This window comes from Saccostrea echinata, unplaced genomic scaffold (assembly GCF_033153115.1).
Source record: "Saccostrea echinata isolate AGI-Se365-2 ecotype Australia unplaced genomic scaffold, CSIRO_AGI_Sech_v1 ptg000001l, whole genome shotgun sequence".
NCBI lineage: Eukaryota > Metazoa > Mollusca > Bivalvia > Ostreida > Ostreidae > Saccostrea > Saccostrea echinata.
In genome coordinates this window covers 52,151,156-52,173,516 of record NW_026889750.1, presented here as the reverse complement: position 1 = coordinate 52,173,516, position 22,361 = coordinate 52,151,156, and the positions used below count along the sequence as shown (strand labels likewise).

General features: G+C 33.6%; 1 protein-coding gene across 2 annotated transcripts; it reads left to right on the top strand.

Annotated features, from left to right (window-relative positions):
• The first annotated feature begins 1,107 nt into the window (after nt 1-1,107).
• Nucleotides 1,108-21,999, top strand: LOC133194432 (phosphatidylinositol 4-kinase type 2-beta-like). 2 transcript variants are annotated; one of them, XM_061330393.1, is made up of 9 exons: nt 1,108-1,487; nt 17,325-17,525; nt 18,112-18,243; nt 18,330-18,483; nt 18,754-18,821; nt 19,161-19,260; nt 19,793-19,926; nt 20,446-20,505; nt 20,744-21,999. In XM_061330393.1, exons 1-9 carry the CDS (start codon nt 1,203-1,205, stop codon nt 20,909-20,911), a joined length of 1,302 nt encoding a protein of 433 aa, XP_061186377.1. In that variant the 5' UTR covers nt 1,108-1,202; the 3' UTR covers nt 20,912-21,999. The 2 variants fall into 2 exon arrangements, with proteins under 2 accessions (XP_061186377.1, XP_061186383.1); XM_061330399.1 differs by lacking the exon at nt 1,108-1,487 and adding an exon at nt 13,631-14,320.
• The last annotated feature ends 362 nt before the right edge of the window (nt 22,000-22,361 follow it).

The following is a 22,361-nucleotide window of genomic DNA, read 5'->3' as shown; positions in this document are numbered from 1 at the left end:
CTAGTTGGTAAAATGGGTAGGCAAAATCAAGACGACATTTTACGGTATTTTTAACTTATGGGTCAATAAGTCAATATTCTTGTGTGTTTTCCCGGTAATGAACACGGCATATTAACTATCACTAATGAGTTTTACATCGCAAACTGCTATAACTATGCAAAATTTACGCATTTTCAGAAAAAACGGGTCATTAAAACCGGATCCGATCACCCGGGGCAAACCCGAAAATTCCGAAATAATGATAGCGAATTGTTGGTATCGGAGGATGTTAGCTATCACCTTAGTGACATTGCCCATCTCTAACCTCATGGAGGTATACTCACATTAATATTCATATAATTATGTGAACTTTCCTTAAATGATTTTTTATATCAATAAAAATGAAATAAAAGCTGTCAACAAATAATTGGCATTAAGTTCTTTTTTTTTCAAGGACAAATAGTAATGTAACCGGTACAATTATTCCGGAATATTCAGGTTTGTCCCGGGTGATCGGATTCGGTTTTAATGACCCGGTTTTTCTTAAAACGTGTAATTTTACGCAGCAATAACAATTACCAATGAAGAAATACTAATTTATAGTTAATATATAATCTTTAACATCAGAATGATTCATAACTTTATTGACTTTTCGTCAAATATGTCAGAAAACGTAAAATGTTGACTTTGGTAACTGACTACTCATTTTACCAACTTGGAAATCAACAATCGTCAAGGAAATCTAAAATACTGAGTATTTCAAGGTAATTTTCATACCGAATACAAATAAACCTATAACAAACATAATCTGAAAATTTCAGCTGCATTCATAAAGTATTACGGCAGAAAATTAAAAAATCTCGAATAGCCCCGGTTTTTAATTTGCCCCGGCCCGGGTTTGCCTACCCATTTTACCAACACTCGCTTTAATGACATGACGTCTTATTTTCGTACAAATTATGATTTTGAATTAAGGACTTTATTTTCATTTCATACAATTAAAATATGTAATAATTAATTTTGGAAAGTTGAGTATTCATTACACGCATTGCTATTGCTCCTGAATATCATACGACGTTTTCATATTGTATACGAAAATGATGTTCAATAACAATACATGACGTCATTTTTGAGAGTGAAACTTGAACATGTGATACAAATCTATATTTAGCTGATGGCCATTCGATCAGCATATCCTATCTAACCATCTTTTTAAATCGAATATGTCTAATGCTCCTCCACCAGACGTAACTTTTGCCCCAAATCTCAACAGATCAGACTATTTACAGCGATCTCCCACAAGAAGTGGGCGGGGAAACGAGGAAAACTCGCCACTGTTAGCTCCCAGGGTAGAACATGAATACGGAATCTTTGACAACAATTTCCCGGATGACCCGATTTTTCAAGAAATTATCCGAAGTGCCGAAGCGGCAATAGAGGAGGGCATTTTACCCGAGCGTATAAAACAGGGGTCTAGTGGGAGCTATTTTGTGAAGAACAGAGAAAAGGTAGGTCTCCTCAAGGGCTTTGACTCCCTGTCTGGAGTTGAATATCACAAGACTGGTATCGGGTTCGTTCGCCCTATCTACCTGTTCGCACGAGTCCGTTCGCGCAAGGTCCGTTCGCCATTATTCTTGTTCGCCCTATATCTCGTTCGCCCTATTATATATACAGTAAATAATAAATATCAACATTTATTATTAATTTTATTCAATATTTTACGACTTGGTGTTTTTTTTCCAAATGTTACTACAGAATTTTTTTTTATTTACCGTAATCTTCAAATTTGATATTTATGCTCTTTACATGCTTAATTGATTTAATTATACTTAATTATGTCACTGTAAGTTTTGAAAACAATTAAAGGACTGAGACGTTAATTTCTGTTGGTCTGCCGGGTCTTTGATAGGACAGGTATTTATAGTGTGACCACATGCATACGTCTGTTGTCTCCCGTGTGCAATTTATGTACCAATGTACATACAATTTATTTTAAAAATCCATTGGTTCATTATTCAACTTTCTGCAATATAAATAAGACGAACGGACCCTGTGCGAACAAGTTTTAGGGCGATCGGACTCTGGGCGAACGGGAATGAGGGCGAACGGCGTCAAGGGCGAACAAGTTTTAGGGCGAACGAACATACAACCCACAAGACTTAGGTTGGACTTTAATTTGTATACGGATTGACCGGAACTTAACATGTTGAAGTTCAATAGATAGAAGATAAAAGAGTTAAGTAATACAAGGATTCAGATTTCAAGAGGACCATACTTTTTTTTTATTATTATTTTTTGTCATTTTCAGTTGGTGATAAACATGAACAATATTTCTGACAAACATTATTAGTACACACAAAAGACAACTTAACACTGATGGTAATCTCAGCAAGATTCATAGGGACTAAAAATTTTGGTCTAGTGTCCCCACGAATGAAGTATTTGAAGCAGACTATTTCTGGAACTCTTCAGCATCAGAGGTTTAAACAAATAGGATATTCGTATGAAAAATCAACAACTTTATATTTTGTTGGATATAAACCTTTTAAAGGTAAGAAACGAAAGTTTTATAGTGATAGAGATGTAAAAGGATGTCCAAAGGAAAAAGTTGAAGTGGGCAGCTAATTCATTTCAGCCCGTATTGATTGAAACAAGCAGTCGAAGTCGGGGCAAGAAAACCTGAATCACTTTGTGTGACACTGTACTGAGATTGGTAGGGACACTAGACCAAAATTTTTAGTCCCTACGAATCTCGCTGAGATTACACTGATGGATGTAAATGCTACAAATGTACAAGACATCATGTGAAGGCCTAATTAAGGAAATGAAAAATCACAAAAGAGACGTATACTTCTTGGTATCAAGCAAACTCGTAAACTGACTGAATCACGAGTAACCTAGTCACCTCAAACCCAATACAGGGCTCTCGATTCTCTATATTTGGGGCCGTTCAAAGGCCCCATTCCCAATTCAAAAAAGGCACCTTTTTTCCCAATTGAAGGTGTTAGTTTTCCCAATCTTTCACTTCCCAAAATATTAAAGAACATTTAGTAAGATAGATAATTACTAAACTTGTAATTCATATTTCTCTGCATTACAAAACTGAAATTTAGTTAATAACAACCACTGGAAACTCAATATATCATGAATTTAATGTACAATGTCTAGTTATGATTTTCCCAAAAGGTCGCTAATTTTCCCAATTTTTATGGCCCCAGTCCCAGAAAGTGGTGTGAAAGCCCTGCAATACGTCAACTCATAGCCACAAGGCAAAAGTCAACTCATAAACATTGCAAACATTTGAAAATTATTAACACCATAATAATACTGAAATTATCTTTTTTATTCAAACATATTTTTTTTTTTTGAAAAATTTATTTTTTGAACTAGGAATCTGTTTCCAACAAAATACAGCATGCTTTAATAATTTCATTAATTTAATATGATGATAAACATTTCAAAAAAGTCGGGTATTGTGTCTTTGGAAAATTATACAGGTAATTATCATGATTATGTTCTAAATTCACCAGTTCAACCAAACATAAATTATTTATTATAAACACTTTTATATAGGATGAGCTCGCATGCGCGAGTGCAACAGACTTTAATGAAGTGTATACAGTATACAAAGCAGTGTTTAGTTTGACTTCTTATCCATATCATTCTACAAAAGAAAAAGACTCAAAGCAACAACATCAAAACGAACAAAAACATGTACGAAATATCGATACTGGAAGGGGTGGGGTAGGGGATTAGTCTCTTGCAATGTAGCAGCGAACTTCAAACACCCGAAAATCTACCTTATACATGACTGAATCATGCTTAGCATGGATTCAACCTATTCACCGATAAACAAAATGAACAACCAATCAATATCTTTAACCGATGGACCTATTCTGCATACATAACAAATACACGTGTTTTACCGTAACTTTTATAAATATATTACTGGTAACATTCTGTGTATTTAGGTAGGTGTACACAAGCCAGCATGGTTCCCTCAGGGCTTCACACCTGCTTCAGTTAAGCTCCACCTCTCACCAAACTTACCTGAGAAATACCGACCAGTTGAAAACCTCAGCCTTTAAGGTTCTTATCATGCTTATTCATGGAGACAATAATTTGGAGTGCATAATTATGTATCTAGTAATTATCACTATATTTGATGCATCTACTATTGTTCCTTAATAAAAAAAATTATCAAGTTTTGTAAGTACAGTCAAACCTCATTATTATACCCCACACAACAAGTTGCGTGAGTGAAATGTTTTTGACCCTCCAGTCAGTCTGTCAGTCCTGTTTTTTTGTCAGCGCAACTCCTCACAAACCGCTGCACAGAATTTCGTTAAACTTTGCAGATATTTAGGACACAATGTGTAGATGTGCATATTACCAGGAAATTCTGATTCCTTTATTTTTTCTGGGAATTTCGGCACTTTTCAACTTAGATTTATGGCCATATCTTGAATATAGAGATGAACAGTTTGTCAGCGCAACTCCTCATAAACCGCTGCACAGAATTTCGTCAAACTTTGCAGATATTTAGGACACAATGTGTAGATGTGCATATTACCAGGAAATTCCGATTCCTTTATTTTTTCTGGGAATTTCGGCACTTTTCAACTTAGATTTTTGGCCATATCTTGAATATAGAGATGAACAGTTTGTCAGCGCAACTCCTCTTAAACCGCTGCACAGAATTTCATCAAACTTTGCACATATTTAGTACACAGTGTGTAGATATGCATATTACCTGGAAATTCCGATTCCATTATTTTTCTGGGAATTTTGGCACTTTTCAACTTAGATTTTTGGCCATATCTTGAATATAGAGATGAACAGTTTGTTAGTGCAACTCCTCTTAAACCGCTGCACAGAATTTGGTTAAACTTTGCAGATATTTAGTACACAGTGTGTAGATGTGCATATTACCAGGAAATTCCGATTCCATTATTTTTGCCTTAAGAGTTTTGCCTATTATTGAAGAAACTTTCCAGCTAGGTAATAAGGAAATCCACTGGAATCAGCTTTTGTAATAAAATTTTATGTGAAATATTTTATGACCTTAAAAGACACCTGTTGATTTTGAGATCAAAATATTAATGATTTAACACACACACACACACACACACACACACAAAATCTTGGATAGTTCTCACCCCCACCCCCCACCCCCCTCAAATTGGTGCTTTGCCTTAAATAATTTCGTAAGTACAGTATAAACAAATTCATATGACTACATCATAATTTTGTTTCCATCAATGAATTATTTAAATGTGTAAATTGTCATGTATTGGACATGACTTACACTCATTAACAAATCAAAATCACTGAGGAATTTAAATAACAGTTTGTCAGCATAACTCCTGCACTGAATTTCCTAAAACATTGTAGGTATTTCAGACATAATGTATAGATTTGTTTATTACCAAGAAATTTTGATTCCATTATTTATCTAGAAACTTCAGCCCAATTAAATTTGTAACACACAAAGATTTGAATGTCCTTATATGCAACAAGTTTCGATGTGATGATTTTTTGCAAGTAATGCCCCTTTTTGAATTATACTGTGTATTTAAAATGCACTGTGCCATTCATTACGTGTTGCATTGTCGAGTTTTCGAGGAGCGTGGGGTATGTGAGCTTGCTCACTTTTTCTTTCATCTCAATTTGAATGGGACCATGAAAAAAACCTAAGATGTCTGAGGATTTGAGATATCCAGGGTAAAATACTTAATGATTAAGAGGTTTGGTGAACCGGCGTCAGTTGTCTTATCTTGCACCGTAAGGGGTCGCCACAGGCAAATGCGGTCCAACACAAAAACTGATGGGCATGGCAGCAATGGCTTATCGGCGATTATTCTACAGATCACTTTCGAAGAAAATAGACGTATCAAAAACATATTTTACCTACTATGGCATCAAATTTTGGTGCTATGACAATACCTGAGCTAAAAAGAGAGTTGGAAAAACTCGGTGCGAAAAAAAGCGGCAGAAAATGGGAGCTCGTTGAGAGGTAAATATATGTCATTGTAAACAGCTGATCAATCTTTTTATACTCTTTTGTTACCTTATGGAAACATTTAAATGAAATAAAATATCAGTGATCTGTGTTTATATAGCCTTAAAAACGCCATTTAATTGAAAAAGGCTTTTGGAAAGATATAAAATGATCGTTTTTATTGCTTATATATTTTTCCCGAATTTCCTCAATCGTTGTCATCTGAGTGGTCTTTGTTTTCCTGTGAGTGTACGTCTCATATAATTCACAAAATCATGAAAAGATTTAATATATTGTTATCTATTTTAAAAAACTTAATCAATTTAACTATGATAATACTTATTTTTACAGACTTGAAGCTTACAAAAGAAATGCCCACTCTGCAAAGACTGACGTTTCTGGACCTGAGTTCCTCATGATGACCCCAGATCCACAGCTTTATAAATACCTCCATAGTGGCCAGGCATTTTCAGGATGTACTGATTCAGATATCTCTGCCTTCTTGTTAAAGTTTAACAAGACAATGGACAAGAAAGCTAGAGACATGTATAATGATGGTTTCATCCAGTACGTGAAAGTAGTATTCCATGATTTACACTGGTTTATCAGAAGTTCAGTGAAAGCCTCTATGATGAAATCAGTAAAGTATATTGTTGATGTCATGATTGGTGAGGACAAGAGTGTTGTTGAATTCCAGTGTGAATGTGCTGCAGGCATGGGACCAGATGCACATTGTAAACATGTGTGTGCTGTTCTGTTTGCATGCTCAGATTTTATGAAGCGTGGAAGTGTTAAAACAGAACTAACCTGTACACAAATGATTCAAACTTTCCACTGAGCTAAACCACACAAAGGAAGCCCCTGAAAGCACGGATCATGGACATGCCTGGCTGTGATGAAATATGTAACAGTGAATATGACCCCCGTCCTTTAAAATATCAAAATAGCTCTGGTTACTCTTCATATTTCAGAAGTGTGTGTTTGAATTTCCCAGGAATAAGCAGCACCCCAATATTCCAGTTATATGAGCCTGAAAACATGAGGGCACTTGACCTGGACCATGATTACCTCAAGGACACATTTATTGAGAGACATTTGAAATTAATAAATGTGTCAGAAATTTCTGAAGAGTCTGCAAGGCAGGTAATGATGAAAACGGCAACCCAGGCAACTAATGACCTGTGGTTTGAAGAACGGTGTAAGCGCCTACATTCATCTTTGTATGGAAGAATATGTAAAGCTACAGATAGGACAGACAAAGCAAAACTTGCTCAGCGCCTAACAGAAAAGGAGCAAAGACTAAACACAAAGCCTATACTTCACGGCAGAAAATATGAAAAATCTGCTTTGAAAAAGTACCAAGAAATTACTGGAAATACTGTTTATGACAGTGGAATATGTGTGTGTCACCATACTTAGCAGCATCCCCTGATGGCATTATTGATGAAGACACTGTGGTAGATGTGAAATGTCCATATGTAGCGAGAAATAATTTCATTTCTTCTAAAACTGTACCGTATGTAAGACAATCTGGGACCAGATTCTATCTTGATGAAAAGCATGACTATTACTACCAGGTTCAGGGACAACTTCTTTGTCCTCAGAAACAGAAATGCATATTTGTCGTGTACACTTTTAATGACATTTTGTTCTTTTCTATCGAAAGAAATGACAAATTTATAAATGACATGAAAGAAAAATTGGATGAGTTTTATAAAACTTACTTCAAATCTGCCTTGCTTGAGAAAATGTTTTACAAAACATACGAAGGTGTTTGTAATTGCAATAAGTAAATAAAAGTTTAAATTATAAAACACTCTTTTTTTCAGTGTTTATTAGATCTGATTAATTATGCATATGATGGCACAATGCAATTCTTCAAGTTACACAACATGAAACATATGTATATAATTTCAGATGACATCACTTAAAATTTTGTAAGTCTTTGCAAGTCCAATAATTCTCTCTATATCTCTATATGTACATGTTTACAGGATATTTTTTTATAACAGTTTCACAGGACATCCTATTTTTCTTTTTAAAAAACGTTGGCGTGTTAATTTGAATGTTCTTGTGTACAAACATATCCTGCACATTAAAACCTTTGTCTGCCATAATTGAATCACCCGAATTGCACATATCTATTAGACAACTTCTTTCAACGATTTGACGATCACTTGTAGCTCCGCCATAGGCTGTAGAGATGTAGGACGTCAAACCGCCTGGTGTTGCTCCAACAAGAACCTTCACAGTGTTGCGGTTTTTGTATGTAGAAAAAGTGGCTTGCTGAGATTTAGAAAGTTTTGGTTTCTTAATTGGACATTCAGTACCATCAATAATTACCCTTGTATTTGGAAATTTTATTTTAAAATCTGACGGGCAAAAATATTTAAATAGATGTCTTGAAGGCCACAAATCAATTTCACGCCATTGCTTATTCATAAATAGAATCCAGGTAAAAAATATATTTGAGATTGTTTTTTCAGAAATACCAAAAAGTCTTGACAGTTCAAAATTTGTAGTGTGGCGGCGTAATTTACAAAGCACAAGGAAAAACTTATCAGGAACACTGATGTTTGAAACTTGATGATACACATAGTTCAAATAATAGGTAGCTGGGCCTAGAGTTCTCAAAACAAAGTAAAATTTCCGTAGTGTTTCTAGGCCAGTATAGAAATGAACACCAGCATCATCATTTGTAAAATTGTCTATGCTCATTGGAGGATATTTAGGTGTTTGGGTCTCCACATTTTGAAAATAAATGTTGGTTTCAACTTTGGGTATCTCTGAAGCTTCAGTTACAATTGTTGAATCAAAAACTACTTCTTCGGTTGTTTGCAGTTCATCACTTGCATATATAATTTCTACATCCTCTGACTGGGAAGAAAATTCCTCTGCTAATTTTCGCTTGATACCCCTGGACTTTGCTCTATCAGATCTGTCTTGTGAATGGGGACTTGGCTCAACCCAGGAAAAAATACTAGGGACCGCACTTTTCTTAAGTCTTTTACTTAGGGGTGTAGTTCCTTGAAAATAATTTATTTGAAACAAATTTTTAACATGTTTAAAATTTTATTATCTAGTAAGATACAAAATATGAATCTTAATTTATTCAATATATATATATATATATATATATATATATATATATATATATATATATATATATATATATATATATATAATTCACATGAATTAGCCAGTAATTAGTTACATTATTATCCATACTTATACAAAGTCCGAACATCTGTCAGACTTCATCTGTTCATGCAGAGATTTAAACAGTGTGAGATGAAAATAAAAGGGTAAACAAAAGACGATTTCTTATCATGCTTATTACATATGCATAAATAGATTACCAGAAGTTTTATAGAGCTGCCAGACATGCTTCTTGTTTACTGGATCACAAGTGTAATCGGTAATGTCAGCGGGAGTCAAATATTGGCATGCATGTGTCAGTGTCTGGAACAGGTTCATCGTAAATTGATTTACATGCAATTAAAGTATTTACATGGAAAATGCAACTTTTTCTTAATATTTTTTGTTAATAAAGTTTTAAGCTGATTAAAAAATAAATAAATACCGTGTTGAGTTTCAGTTCAGTTACGTAGTCATCAGCTTTAAAGTGTACCCTGCATACAACAGCATGTGTCTAAGGTTCCCAACTTTAAAAACGGGTTTCGCCGCGTGTAATTGCATGGATCCAAATTTTTCTTCTTGATTGATCAGAGGGAAACACATGTCCACCTCGATTACTGCATTCTGGTACACAACAGCAAGTCTCAGGCATGTTAAAAAAGAGATTGACAGCGGTTTGTTTACGTTTTCTTCGATAGTTAGATACTGATAATGCGCGAGGGTATTCCGATACGGGACCGAGTTTGCCTGTGGCGCCCTCTAAGGGAAAGATAACAGGAGACGGTACCTAATTCCTTAGACATATTCATGGTATTCAAGATATCAGTGTTCAAGATACCAAAGTTCGATTGTAACTATTAATTTTTTTACACTATGATATAGTACTACTGCACCGGTAAAAAATTTATTACAGAATAAGTGTCTGTTGTTTGTACATGTTTTTTCAACGACATTTAAAAATTTTGTAGAATACATTATCATGATTACTGAAAAATTATATTATTTCATTTGTTAATTCCACATCTCAATCCAGACTGAAAAAAATAAATCTTTTGCAGCTATGTTAATTAAGCCTGTCCAAAGGCTTAATATGCATTAGATATATACTATTTTATGTTGGGCTATGTTTTGATTTCAATTTTTAAGCTGTGTATACATGCACAGTTAATGTGTAAAGAGAGTTGATCGAATAAGGTATTACAAAAAAAGCATAATGTGATGTCACATGACTGTGTTGATCACGTGATGGACACTTAAACATTTTCTTAAATGTTGCACAAAAATCGCATCGCAGATATCTCATTAAATTATTTACGATCACTCATTCAACTGAAAGATAAATGTTATGTTGTTTACATAAAATATATTTGACGTGAGAATTAAACTTTAATTTTAAAGGTGCTTGGACACAGATTTGAAGTTAATATTTTCTCAAATTTTTGGTATAATATCATGACTTATATGTTTTATAGCATTTCACATGGAAATAAAATTAAAAACTTATTTTATCTGGAAATTGAACACACCTGTGAAACATAAACTGTTTTTGTAAAAGGGGCACGAGCTCTGTTATTGTTAATGTTTACATTTCACCGGGTGTGTTCAATTTGTTAAACTCTGCACACATCACTGAGCACAGACTTACAATACTGGTGAGTTGGTTTTGCTTTACATGTAATTCTCACATTTCTACTCTTTATTTTCTGGATTATAGTTTAATATTTTTCATTAATGCACAACAAAATTTCTACTTTTCTTAAAGGGTTTTTATCACGTATATAAATTCTTTAAAATGAAACGCTATTATATTCTTGAAACACATAATTATCATGTAATTATGAAATAATTTTGAAAAAGGTCGTACTTAAGAGTGTAAAACGCCCGTAATACTAAGGGTCCTCGAAGTAAAAACCTCCACTAATTAGATAGGGGTCATGTGGTACTGAAACGTCATAGGTGTCAATGGTCAATTAGAACTCTTACAGCTTATCGTAAGAAAAAATATATTGCATAGATTTTTATGTTAAATAAATAGACTACACAATATGGCGGGTTGAAATTTTGACATCGGCCATATTCCTTTGATTATGGACGGTAAATATTTTATGTATGAATGTCTAACAGAGAGAAATAACCAGAAAGTATGCCGACATTTGGAGAGGTCACCGAAGACGAAGCCGTTGACAACTCGGGACTTCTACAAAATAGAACGAAATTACTAAAGTTTAACTTTGTAAATATTTATGAATATGGGAATTTTTAATTCTCCTTCTTCTTTACTTCAATTGTTTATATATAAATAAATCCTGAATATCTTCTATCTGTTCCAGCAGTGAACAGGGTGAATATCATGTACTAGAAGTGACACTTCTTCAATGGCACCGTACGCCATTACGAAGTTCACAACATTCCTACAAGATTCTGTGAGACTTTTAAAAAATGCATGTTGGACATTTATTTTTAAAAAAAAAGGTATCTTTTCCTTAAAATATTTTATATTCGAGATCAGGCATAAATGATATCATTGTTCTGAATGGAGATAAACGCCATTGCGTTTGCAGAAAAAGCCCCCCTTTCATCTCTCGACCAAGTCCAGGAAATGTGGAAAAAAAATTCTTCCTGAAACCTTTCTTGTGCGCATTTGTGCATCCTAAAGCCACAAATTATATCTTAATAGCTGTCAATTATCCAATTATCACTTAATTATTTTCTAACAGGTTTAATAGATGTAACAAATGAGGCCTTTTGTATACACAAAAAGTACTTCGCTTGACCAGGATTGACACCTATGACGTCAGAGCAATGGCGTTACATCAGCGATCAAAATATGCATATTGAGAAATTCAAACTTTGAATCGCTGAAACATCAAAAATATTAATTTTCTAGCAAAGAATCTTAAATATATGATTTATTTAACTTGTAAACTTTGTCATATCAAAAAATTTTGAGACGTGATAAAAACCCTTTAAGTATTAAGGATAAAGTTTACTTTGTGAAAGTGCATAGATCTATGTGTCAATAAAATGCATCCCGAAATTTGTAATTTCAATAATTTCCAGATAAAATAAGTTTTTTATTTTATTTCCATGTGAAATGCTATAAAAACATATAAGTCATGATATTATACCGAAAATCTGAGAAAATATTAACTTCAAATCTGTGTCCAAGCACCTTTAAAAAGAGCGACATTAAAACCCTGACTTTTTCAACAATGAACTACTTTTTCAATATTAGTTGTTATTCCCCACCCCCATCCCCTACATTTTGGCTAGTAACTTTTTACTTGGGGCTAGTAATTTTATTGCTGTCACTAGCCTGTGGGCTAGTGCTTAATTTTTTTAATTGCACACCCCTGATCACTGGTTGTGAAAGGCTGGTTGTGATGAGTAGTAAGAGATATACATATTTAAATGGACCTCTACTATGACTTTTATATGGGCATTATAGATAAAACTGCACCAAATGATCAGGTCAACACAAAATCTGCACAATGGAAAAAATAAAAATATAAAATAAAATCTGCTTGCCCACCTCGATTTTTCAAAAAAATTGGATGAGAATCTAAGATTTTTTTTATTATTGCCTTACTTTCATAAAAATAATCCAATAATCAAATAAATCAATTTATTTTGATACATTAAAAAAAAAATCAAGATTTTTAGATTGTCCAAGAGGAAGTTCTTCTTGTTTTGCCAAAAGTTTTATTTCATGGGATTGAAATTTCTTCTGAAAACATCCAATAAGAAGGGATCGAAGTTGAACTTGATTAATTGAAACACTTTTCTAATTAAATTTGCCAGAACTGTTTCTCTTTTTAAGTATACATGCAAAAAAGAAGGGGAAAAAATGAATATTGAATCATAAATTTATATTCGAATATCAACTTATCAAATAAATATTCGTTGATATCCCTAGTATAGATTCAAGGTTTTTCAAAACATGTCCCCTCCCCTGCCCCTCCCAGAGGGGGGTGGGGTAGGGTGGGACCACATATATTTAATACTGAACTGATTTCTGCTTTTTTCTAGCCAAAGTCTGCTCAGGTCCCAGGATCATGAAACAGACCTACACTAAAGTCAAATTTTCAACCACCTATAAAATGTTAATTAATTATTGAATTAATCTCTAAATTTGCAGATAACAAAACTTTTGCAAAGCAATATTGAAAAATATTTTAATTTTGTTCTGCTTGACTTCTACAACATTTTAGTACAATCCCAGGACCAGGTGAGCTATGTGGCCCATTTGCCTCTTGTTCATGGTATTTATTCATTGCTGCCTTTTAATTCACTATACTTTTTCTTTTAATCTTAAAACTCTTAATTAATGCCGAACAGTTAGTTCCCAGACAAGCGGCTGATTTATAGTCATATCGCTGGTTTCTGCTTTACTGCTAAACACGTCTTAGACTTTGAGACGATCCCTTGATAAGTGACTAATTAGAGTAATCTCCCTTTGACTGTTCACTCGTTATGTTTTGGCCACGTCAAAACATGTGATCGTTGTGCCACTGATAAACAAGGAAACATTTACAAAAAAGATATTATTCTTGCTATGCAGGAAGCTGTGTGTCAGCCATGAACAGGAAATCTCGGATTTTCTCGACTTCATCAACAGATAACGTTAAATCTACAAACTGTGTTTGTCATACGACATTGAGCTCTTAAATATTGGTCATGAATGTATTAAAACTTGCAATGTATTCTGGCTTAAACTATCAGAAAATACTAACATATGAGTCAAAATAGGAATGCTCTATGAGGTAGCTGTGAAAGTGAAAGTAGACTTAGTACTCCCGCCCAATTGTGCATCCTGTGATGTTGCAGTGCCCGGATCTAAGTCACCGTCGTTATCATAACACTGTTTATTATTGCAAGCAGCCCAAGGCTGTTCTAGACAATTCCACTACTGATAAAGTCATCTCGAATGGGACATTAGGTCTGGAATATTGTCTCTAAAGAAGTAAAATGACGGATAGTGACCAGATTGAGATAGTTGAGAAAGAGGACCCCTCTCCTCACGGAGTGGTGTGCCCCACAGAGAGTTCCCAGTATGAGACGATGTATGGCAATAACTTTCCCCGGGACCCAGGGTATCAGGAAGTAGTGTGGGAGGCTGAGATGGCTATAGCCACGGGGCTGATGCCCGAACTCAGCGCTAAAGGGACAAGTGGATGTTACTTTGTGAAAGATAGAAAGGGTGTAAGTTGTGTGATTAAAATTTGTGTTCTTTGGACATGTTGGAAATAATCCAAGAAATACATCTGCTTCTTTGAATGTTGAAGATGACAAGATACAGTAATTCACACAGACATTGCATTTACAAGGAGTGTCCCACCTTATGTTAATTTTTTTAATGAAGTTGAAGAAGAGATGTTTGTATTTCCAATATATGTGTACCTAACTCAAACTCCTTTCATTTTAAAGTTTGCATGATGAACTAAGATCAGTAGAATAAAGTCCAATCTGTCAGTGGGCCAGATAGACCCAACACTTGTACCTGCATTACAGACTTCTCTCTGTGTGCTTCAATTTATTTATAAAGACACTATATATATATATACACAGCTTATTGTATAGTTATGATATTGTAGCAGTAAAGGAGAAATGAATCACTCTCAATCCAAATGTTCACCAGCTTTAGTTCCTTAGACATACTAACATGATTAATGTCTTGTCAGATAATGAAAATAGTTAAACTAAGAGACATGGTTATTATATCTTGAACCCCCCCCCCCCCTTCACTTTCAAAGGAAATTTGGTCATGGGTACTATAGACTCAAAGGAGTTTTTTGCTTGTTAATGATTCTGATATCAATTCAAGTGACAATACACCTGGTGTTTAGCAATATATATATTTCATTATACATTGGGAAAACAGATGTGTATATATTTGGTATAATAGATGTAGCATATTGCAGACAGGAGCCTTGGGTTCTATGTATAAAACTGATGGATGTTAATTATACCCCCCGCAAACGAAGTTTAGGGGGGGGGGGGGGTATATTGGAATCAGCATGTCCGTCTGTCTGTAGACGAGATTTTGTCCGGACCATTTCTTGGAAACTGTTGGAAGGATTTGTCTGAAAATTTATACACTTATTATTCACTGTATGAAGGTGTGCACCTGGTATTTTCATTATGATTGGATAATTATTTTGCATTTTACAGGTGGTTTTTTTTTCATTTTTATTATGTGGTTTTGTCTGGATCTGCTCCCAGAGACTATTGCATAGATTTGTATGAAAATTTGTACACTTATTATTTACCATATGAAGATGTGCACCTGGTATTTTCAACATTATTTGATAATTTTTCTGCATTTTACAGGTGTTTTTTTTTTTAATTTAATTTATTGGCTTAGTCATTTCGGGTTTATGTCTAAGGTTTGAGACATAGAATCTAGAGCATCTGTACAAAAATGTGAACTACAGCTTAAAACTACTCATTAGAACTAAAAAAAAAACACAAAGTATTAAAAACAGTTTTTACATTACACAGCAGATAGTGTAAATCCATTTGTCCCTTGGGAGTAATGAGTGGACATGCATCCAGTTAAAGATTAATTAATGAGTTCAGTGTGGGAAGCTGTTAGGACATCTCTGATCAAGCAGGTCTTATCTATATCTCCTTGGAATTGGGCAGAAAGAAATAAAGATCTCTGTTGTCTAAGTTTCTTAATTGTAATTTATGTCTATCAAAATACATAGTTACTAAAACCAGCCTTTTATTTTTAAAATGAGTTTGATATAAAGGTATTAAAATCAATTTGATTTTCTATAATTAATTATGATATTTTTTTTTTCAACAATCAATTTGCAGAGTGTCATGTCTCACAAAGATGGCAGATAGTTGCAAACTATTTTTTCAATGTAATAAAAAACACTGTAATTATTAGTGTTGATGTTTTATTAGGCTGCACCTTAGTTTCATTCATTAAATAAAGTGCCCCACCACAGCATGATACGCCCATCAGATATTGTTAAATTATCATAAACAGTATAGATTCATTTGTTTGAATGACATCTTAGCGAGACAAGGCAGTCTGCAATTTGTTGTAAAGATATAAAAATTCAAATAAAAAATGTACAATAAATAATTAGTTTATATTATATTATACAATATCATATAAGTTTTAATTATTATATACAATATCAAATTAGTTTTAATTACATCAAATTTATCTTGAAAGTAAGACTAGCCAACAAGAACAATTCAATACAACACCAGCAATTAATTAAGAGACTGATTCCTTTTGCCCAATTCCCAAGAGATGTAGGTAACACCTGCTTGATCAGAGATGCTCTACCAGTTATCTCCTCACACTAAACTCATTAATTTCTCTCTAATTTGACATGCAATTTTCTGCTATCAAAATTTTCCTTGACCAGTGCCTGATCATTACACCCATGGGAGAGGTGGAATTTTTGTTGTTACAGATTGCTGTAAAGAACATAATGAAAAAAATAAGACTAGTATTTTCTTGATTTAACACTTTTTTAATAAAGATACTGCAATACTCTGACATCTTTTGGGATTGTGTAATTTAAAAGTTAAAAGACATAGTTTTTGGATTCTAAGTCTAATGGTTTTCTAGTTATGATTTTTCCATATTTGGCCATAGCCTCTTTATTAAAGGTCAGAGCGACCTGGTTTTGATGTGCGAAACACCTTCTACCCTAGATGTATCAGCTGACAAAGTTTGATAATTCTAGGCCTAATAGTATTAAAGTTATGAGCCGGACATGAAAAAGCTAACGGACAGACGAACATGAACGCTATAACATAATACGTCCCGTCGTAAGACGGACGTTTAAAAATATATAATGAGTAATTGAATTTTCACTGTAAATGTTTAAGGAAATTGTGAACACCTCTCACATCTAGAAAACATTAGTGATTTGGTACTTTCTCTGAAAAACCCAGCGGGGGGTATTTGTCCCTTTTGGACAGTTCTAGTTCACATTGTTGAACACTAAGAAAGCTTGATATAGATTTCTGTAATGTTCAAATACAAAGCTTATTACAAACAGCATAAAGTTGAGGGAACATTTTTAAATAAAAGTTGAATTAGTTTTCAATATAAATGCCAATTTATCACACATTTTGTTTCACAAAATGATATAGAGGATTTAAAGTTAAGAAATTATTGTATATGTAAAATGTATGTAATTGTTAATTCACTTTTTCATTCCTCTTTTCATAGAACATTATTGGTGTATTTAAACCAAAGGATGAGGAACCGTATGGAAAACTGAATCCTAAGTGGACAAAATGGATGCACAAGTTGTGTTGTCCCTGCTGTTTTGGTAGAAGTTGTCTTGTTCCCAATCAAGGCTATTTATCAGAGGCCGGCGCTAGTCTTGTGGACCGAAAGCTACAACTGAATATAGTACCTAATACTAAGGTTAGAGACACTATAGATATTTGACTTCAGAGAGTTGTCAGCGACTTGGGTTTGATGTGATTATATAATCCAGAAAGTCTTCAAAGACTTGGATCTTATGTGGAACACAAAAAATATATTATAACAATTCTAAGCATTCCTTTGTCTTTGATTAAAATAATGATATGTCTCACTCCAAGTTATTCACAATGCTCCTTCTGTGGTGAATAGTTTTTACAATTTTGAGGATGTAGAATTCCAGTCAGACTGTGTAACATGACAGCTTATTGAACTTCACTTGGTAAAAATATTCCTCTAGTTGTCCTGAAAAATTGTCATCTTTGAAGCAGGTATAAACATTGTACCTAAGAATGTAGCTGCCAATTTTGGGTTGAACAGCAATGGAGATCCAAAAGGAGGCAATAATTAACATGCAAACACTTTTAACTAAAGAGTGGGCTTGAAAAGAATCCTGTGTCGTAGCACCATGCTTATTTGTGATACAAATACATGTGTAACACCTTGCATCTCCAAGAATCATTGAAAATCACATTGTTGGTCTGTAAACATGATGAATGCTAATATATATTTTGTATTTTTTTTCTAGGTTGTAAAATTAGCTAGTGATACATTTAATTATAATGCAATAGACAGAGCAAAATCAAGAACCAAACACAGTATTATGACAAAAGTCCCAGCTGTTGGTAAGAAGTTCCATCGACTGGGCTTACCCCCCAAGGTAAGGAGGAGGGTGGTCAAGATACGTCATTGATTGTATGTACCTCAGTACTTGTAGTGGTACTTAATACTATGTTCTCACTGCAGACAGGATCCTTTCAACTCTTTGTCAATGGATACAAAGATGCAGATTTTTGGCTACGAAAATTTGATACTGAAGATTTACCTGTTTCTACTGCAACTAAACTGCAGCACTTGTTTGAAAGACTAGTCGTTTTAGATTATATAATTAGAAATACAGGTATGTTGCTTTATTTGAAGTTTGTTTTAATTCAGGATTTGTATGTCGGAGCAAAGGGAGATAACTAAAACACAGTAGGATCAATTTATTTTTAATTTTCCACAAAGCATATAGATGTATATACTTTGCTTGTACTTGACACTCGGAAACATATGTTAATGAGTTTAAAGGATAACTTTTTAACCTGTAGGGAAAACACTTAAGATTTAAGTTTTTAAATTTAGTGTTTATGATGACCATAAAATAACATTTGTATCATTTCTGATTTAGATAGGGGAAATGACAATTGGTTAATAAAGTACGAACCAGCATCAAGTGTTCCTAAAGGTGATAATGAGGTAGGATGATACAAAAAGTGTCTTTTTTTATTTAAAAGGGAGATAATAAGCTACAGGATTAATCTAAAAACCTGTCTGCATTAAGTTTCATAAGGGAGCTAATGAGGTACTGGATAATACAAAAGTGATGGCATTAAAAGTGCAAAAATACAGTAAATACACGCATATAGAGATTTATAAATGTACAGACTTTAATGTGAATTTCAGTGACAATGCTAATAACACTGTCAATGTAAAATTATTTCTTGTATAAGTTAATTTTAGTACATACGGAGCTTCTTTGATTTGTGGAAGGTTAAATCTATATAGCCTTCTCTAAATTGAAATCTTTTGTTTTAGGTAGGAGAGTGGAGTTTAGTAGAAAATCCAGATATATCCATCGCTGCCATTGACAATGGTCTTGCTTTCCCATTTAAACACCCTGATGAATGGAGAGCATGTAAGTCTGATTTTTGGAATGATGAAAAGTTATAGGTACAGGGTGAAAAATGAATCTAATGCTTATGATCGTCATATTTTATTATCACATAATTTGCAAGATATCCTCAATGCAAACAGTTGTGGAATAAAGGAAGTAGAATAACTCACCATTAGTCAGGAGGGGAGGATTTACTAAAATGAGATTTCTTGAGTAAATGTAATATTAATGGCTCATTAAAATTATTTGATTTATAAGGATTTTTCAGCAATAAAAATAAATCATCTAAAATTATGCAAATGAAAATTCATTATAAAGGTTCCAATTTTTTTTTCTATAAAATGTACATCTTGCTGTACTTAAGACTTTAAGACTACTTTTAGTTCATGCCTAGAGATTGAGGGATGGGGATGGGAGGCATAACCTCTCTTTTGGGAAGCTGAGTGTTAGCTCCAAATAAGAAAACAATGTTACCACTGGCTTTGTCTTGATCTCTGTTTTTCATTATTAAAAAAGACTAATTTTCACATAAAAATCCTATATATTTTTGTAGATCCATACCATTGGGCCTGGTTACCGCAGGCCAAAGTCCCCTTCTCAGATGAAGTCAAAGAACTAGTTCTACCTCAGCTGTCAGATATGAACTTTGTACAGGACCTCTGTGATGATCTCTATGACTTGTTCAAGGTCAGCTTTTACAAATTTTTTTTAGGTGGATAGTCGAAGTTCAAAGTTTTCATGTTTTCAATTAAACTGGACTTCAATTTCATCAAATGTACATTTTTGCATTCTTTGCCACTTCTTGGTAAAAAAAATTGGAGGGAATAGAGGAAAAGAAATTTAATTTATTAGGAATAGGGTGTCCAAATTCTCTTCATTTTCATTTTGTCTCTTCATAACATATTTGTATGACTAATAATTGATTAGATAGTTGGCTGAAGTAATCTAAAGCTACAATATATTAACACTTTTAGACTCTACTCATATCATATAAAAAGACTTCTTATATGAATAGACTTAAAGATTTTTGAGTCTTTGTCGTGAACTCACGCTTTTTAATCAGCATTAATAAGGGAAACTAATGGTTACTTAATCCTGTAGGCAGACATAATCACATTAAATGTCATAGTTTATGATACATAACATACATTGTATGATATAGATATTGACCCTTCACAAATAAAATATATGTGATTGTAATTTCAGACTGACAAAGGATTTGATAAAAGGACGTTCACCAAACAAATGGGAGTAATGAGAGGACAGGTCTGCTACTATAGCAACAAAATGGCAAACATTTCTCTTCCCAAATTTTCAATAGTACTATTCTGAATAAGGATGTCAATTTTAGATATATTTTTTTTTACCTGGAATTACCTGTAACGCAAGCCAATAGAGTAGACATAAGATACTTTTATAATAAGTTATAAGAAGTGTGAAGATGATTTGCAGAAATCTTTTCAAAAATATTACTCATGTTAGATTTTTTTTTTTTACCTAACAGATATTGAATTTGACACAAGCTTTAAAGGACGGTAAGTCCCCTGTACAGTTAGTCCAGATGCCAGTGGTCACTGTGGAAAGGACAAAGGAAGGTCGCCGTGTACGTGCCGACAGTGACCAGTACACACAGAGCTTCCAACACAGGACACCGTTCTTCTCCTGGTGCTGACATCTAGTGACAATAGTGAAAGACTGGTACAGAATCAGTGCTGCCACCTATTGATGCCACCTCTGTTATTGTGGCAGGGCTGGTACCCTTTGGAGGTGCTGTGGTGCTCATATCTCATTGATTCGTCACTTCATTCCAGACACAAATAGGGACTGGGTCTCTGAAAGCACACAACTGGAGGCCATTGTACACACAGTTCACTATTCTCTTGTTCTGTTCTGGTTTATGTAAAATTAACTTCTAGGTACACAGAAATGATGTACAACTGTTTTAATTTATGTTATTTTTCTTGGTGCTACATGTCATGTTGGATGTTAGGTTTGTGTTTTGGAGTAGGTAATTTACATGTACAGTTTATGTTCATGAGCATTCTTTCTTTTTTGGAGAAAATTCTTGATTTCTGTTTAAAATTTTAAAAATAAAGTAAATAATTTCAGGACATGCCTGTAGAATTTTAATTCATTGGTAAAAACTCTAATTTTATTTTATAAACAATTTTAATTGATTTCTGCATTTTGTTGTTAACTTGAACTAATGCAATATGTAACAAACCATTTGTAGTAATGTTTTAAAATTAATAAGTTGTGTAATGTAAGCATAATGATATTAATTAATTATGTTTGTCAGGTGGACAGCATGGTTAGCTGTACATTGTGCCTTGTAAAGGTTCTTTAGGTTTATTATCTGCGTACTGAAGTTAATGCACAAATTATTACAATTTCACTTCAATCTTTTACTCTCTGAATTAAGATACATGATATTTTTTTTTGTTCATGTGACAGATGACATTTTAATCAATACATATTGATACACTTATAAAAAACTGAATATAAAGTATTGAAGAAATCCTGTAAACATAATTCATTGACAAAAGTTTGATGTCAAGCAAGTGGCGGGAATTAAGAGTTCTCTCCCCTTCCTCTGGTGAGTATTACATGTCTCTGAGTGAGGAATATAACGGACAACAGTAAAATAAGTTTATAATAAACTACAATAATGTTATTTATATTGATTGCTCATACAACAATGATTAATTTGTTTTGCTGGTTGCTAATAATCCTAATTTAACAATAAATGTTGAAAGTATATTTTGAGTTTTGAGTTTATTTAGAGGATTGAAGTATGAAATTGTCATTTCAACTTCATTTTGATTTATAACTAAGCTAAAAAGTCTAGAGTATCAATAACCTTATGGGGTACCTGGTAATTGTTGTTTTTTCTGGTTTGTCTAGTAAAATCGAAATAGGTGAATGGTAGGGAAACATTACTGTATTTAAATTGCTTCGAGGTTGATATATATAGGATCTCCCATGATTTGTAGTTGGATATGACTTTTATCCAACGAGTTGTGTGTTTTTTATCCCCGAGCCTTGGCGAGGGGATAAAAACACACAACGAGTTGGATAAAAGTCATATCCAACTACAAATCATGGGAGATTCTTTTTATCCC

Coding starts and splice junctions, on each gene's coding strand:
- LOC133194432 (XM_061330393.1), top strand. CDS start 1,203: ATGTCTAATGCTCCTCCACCAGACGTAACTTTTGCCCCAAATCTCAAC. Junction 1,488..17,324: donor TTGTGAAGAACAGAGAAAAG/GTAGGTCTCCTC, acceptor CTCTTTTCATAG/AACATTATTGGTGTATTTAA. Junction 19,261..19,792: donor CCCTGATGAATGGAGAGCAT/GTAAGTCTGATT, acceptor ATATTTTTGTAG/ATCCATACCATTGGGCCTGG.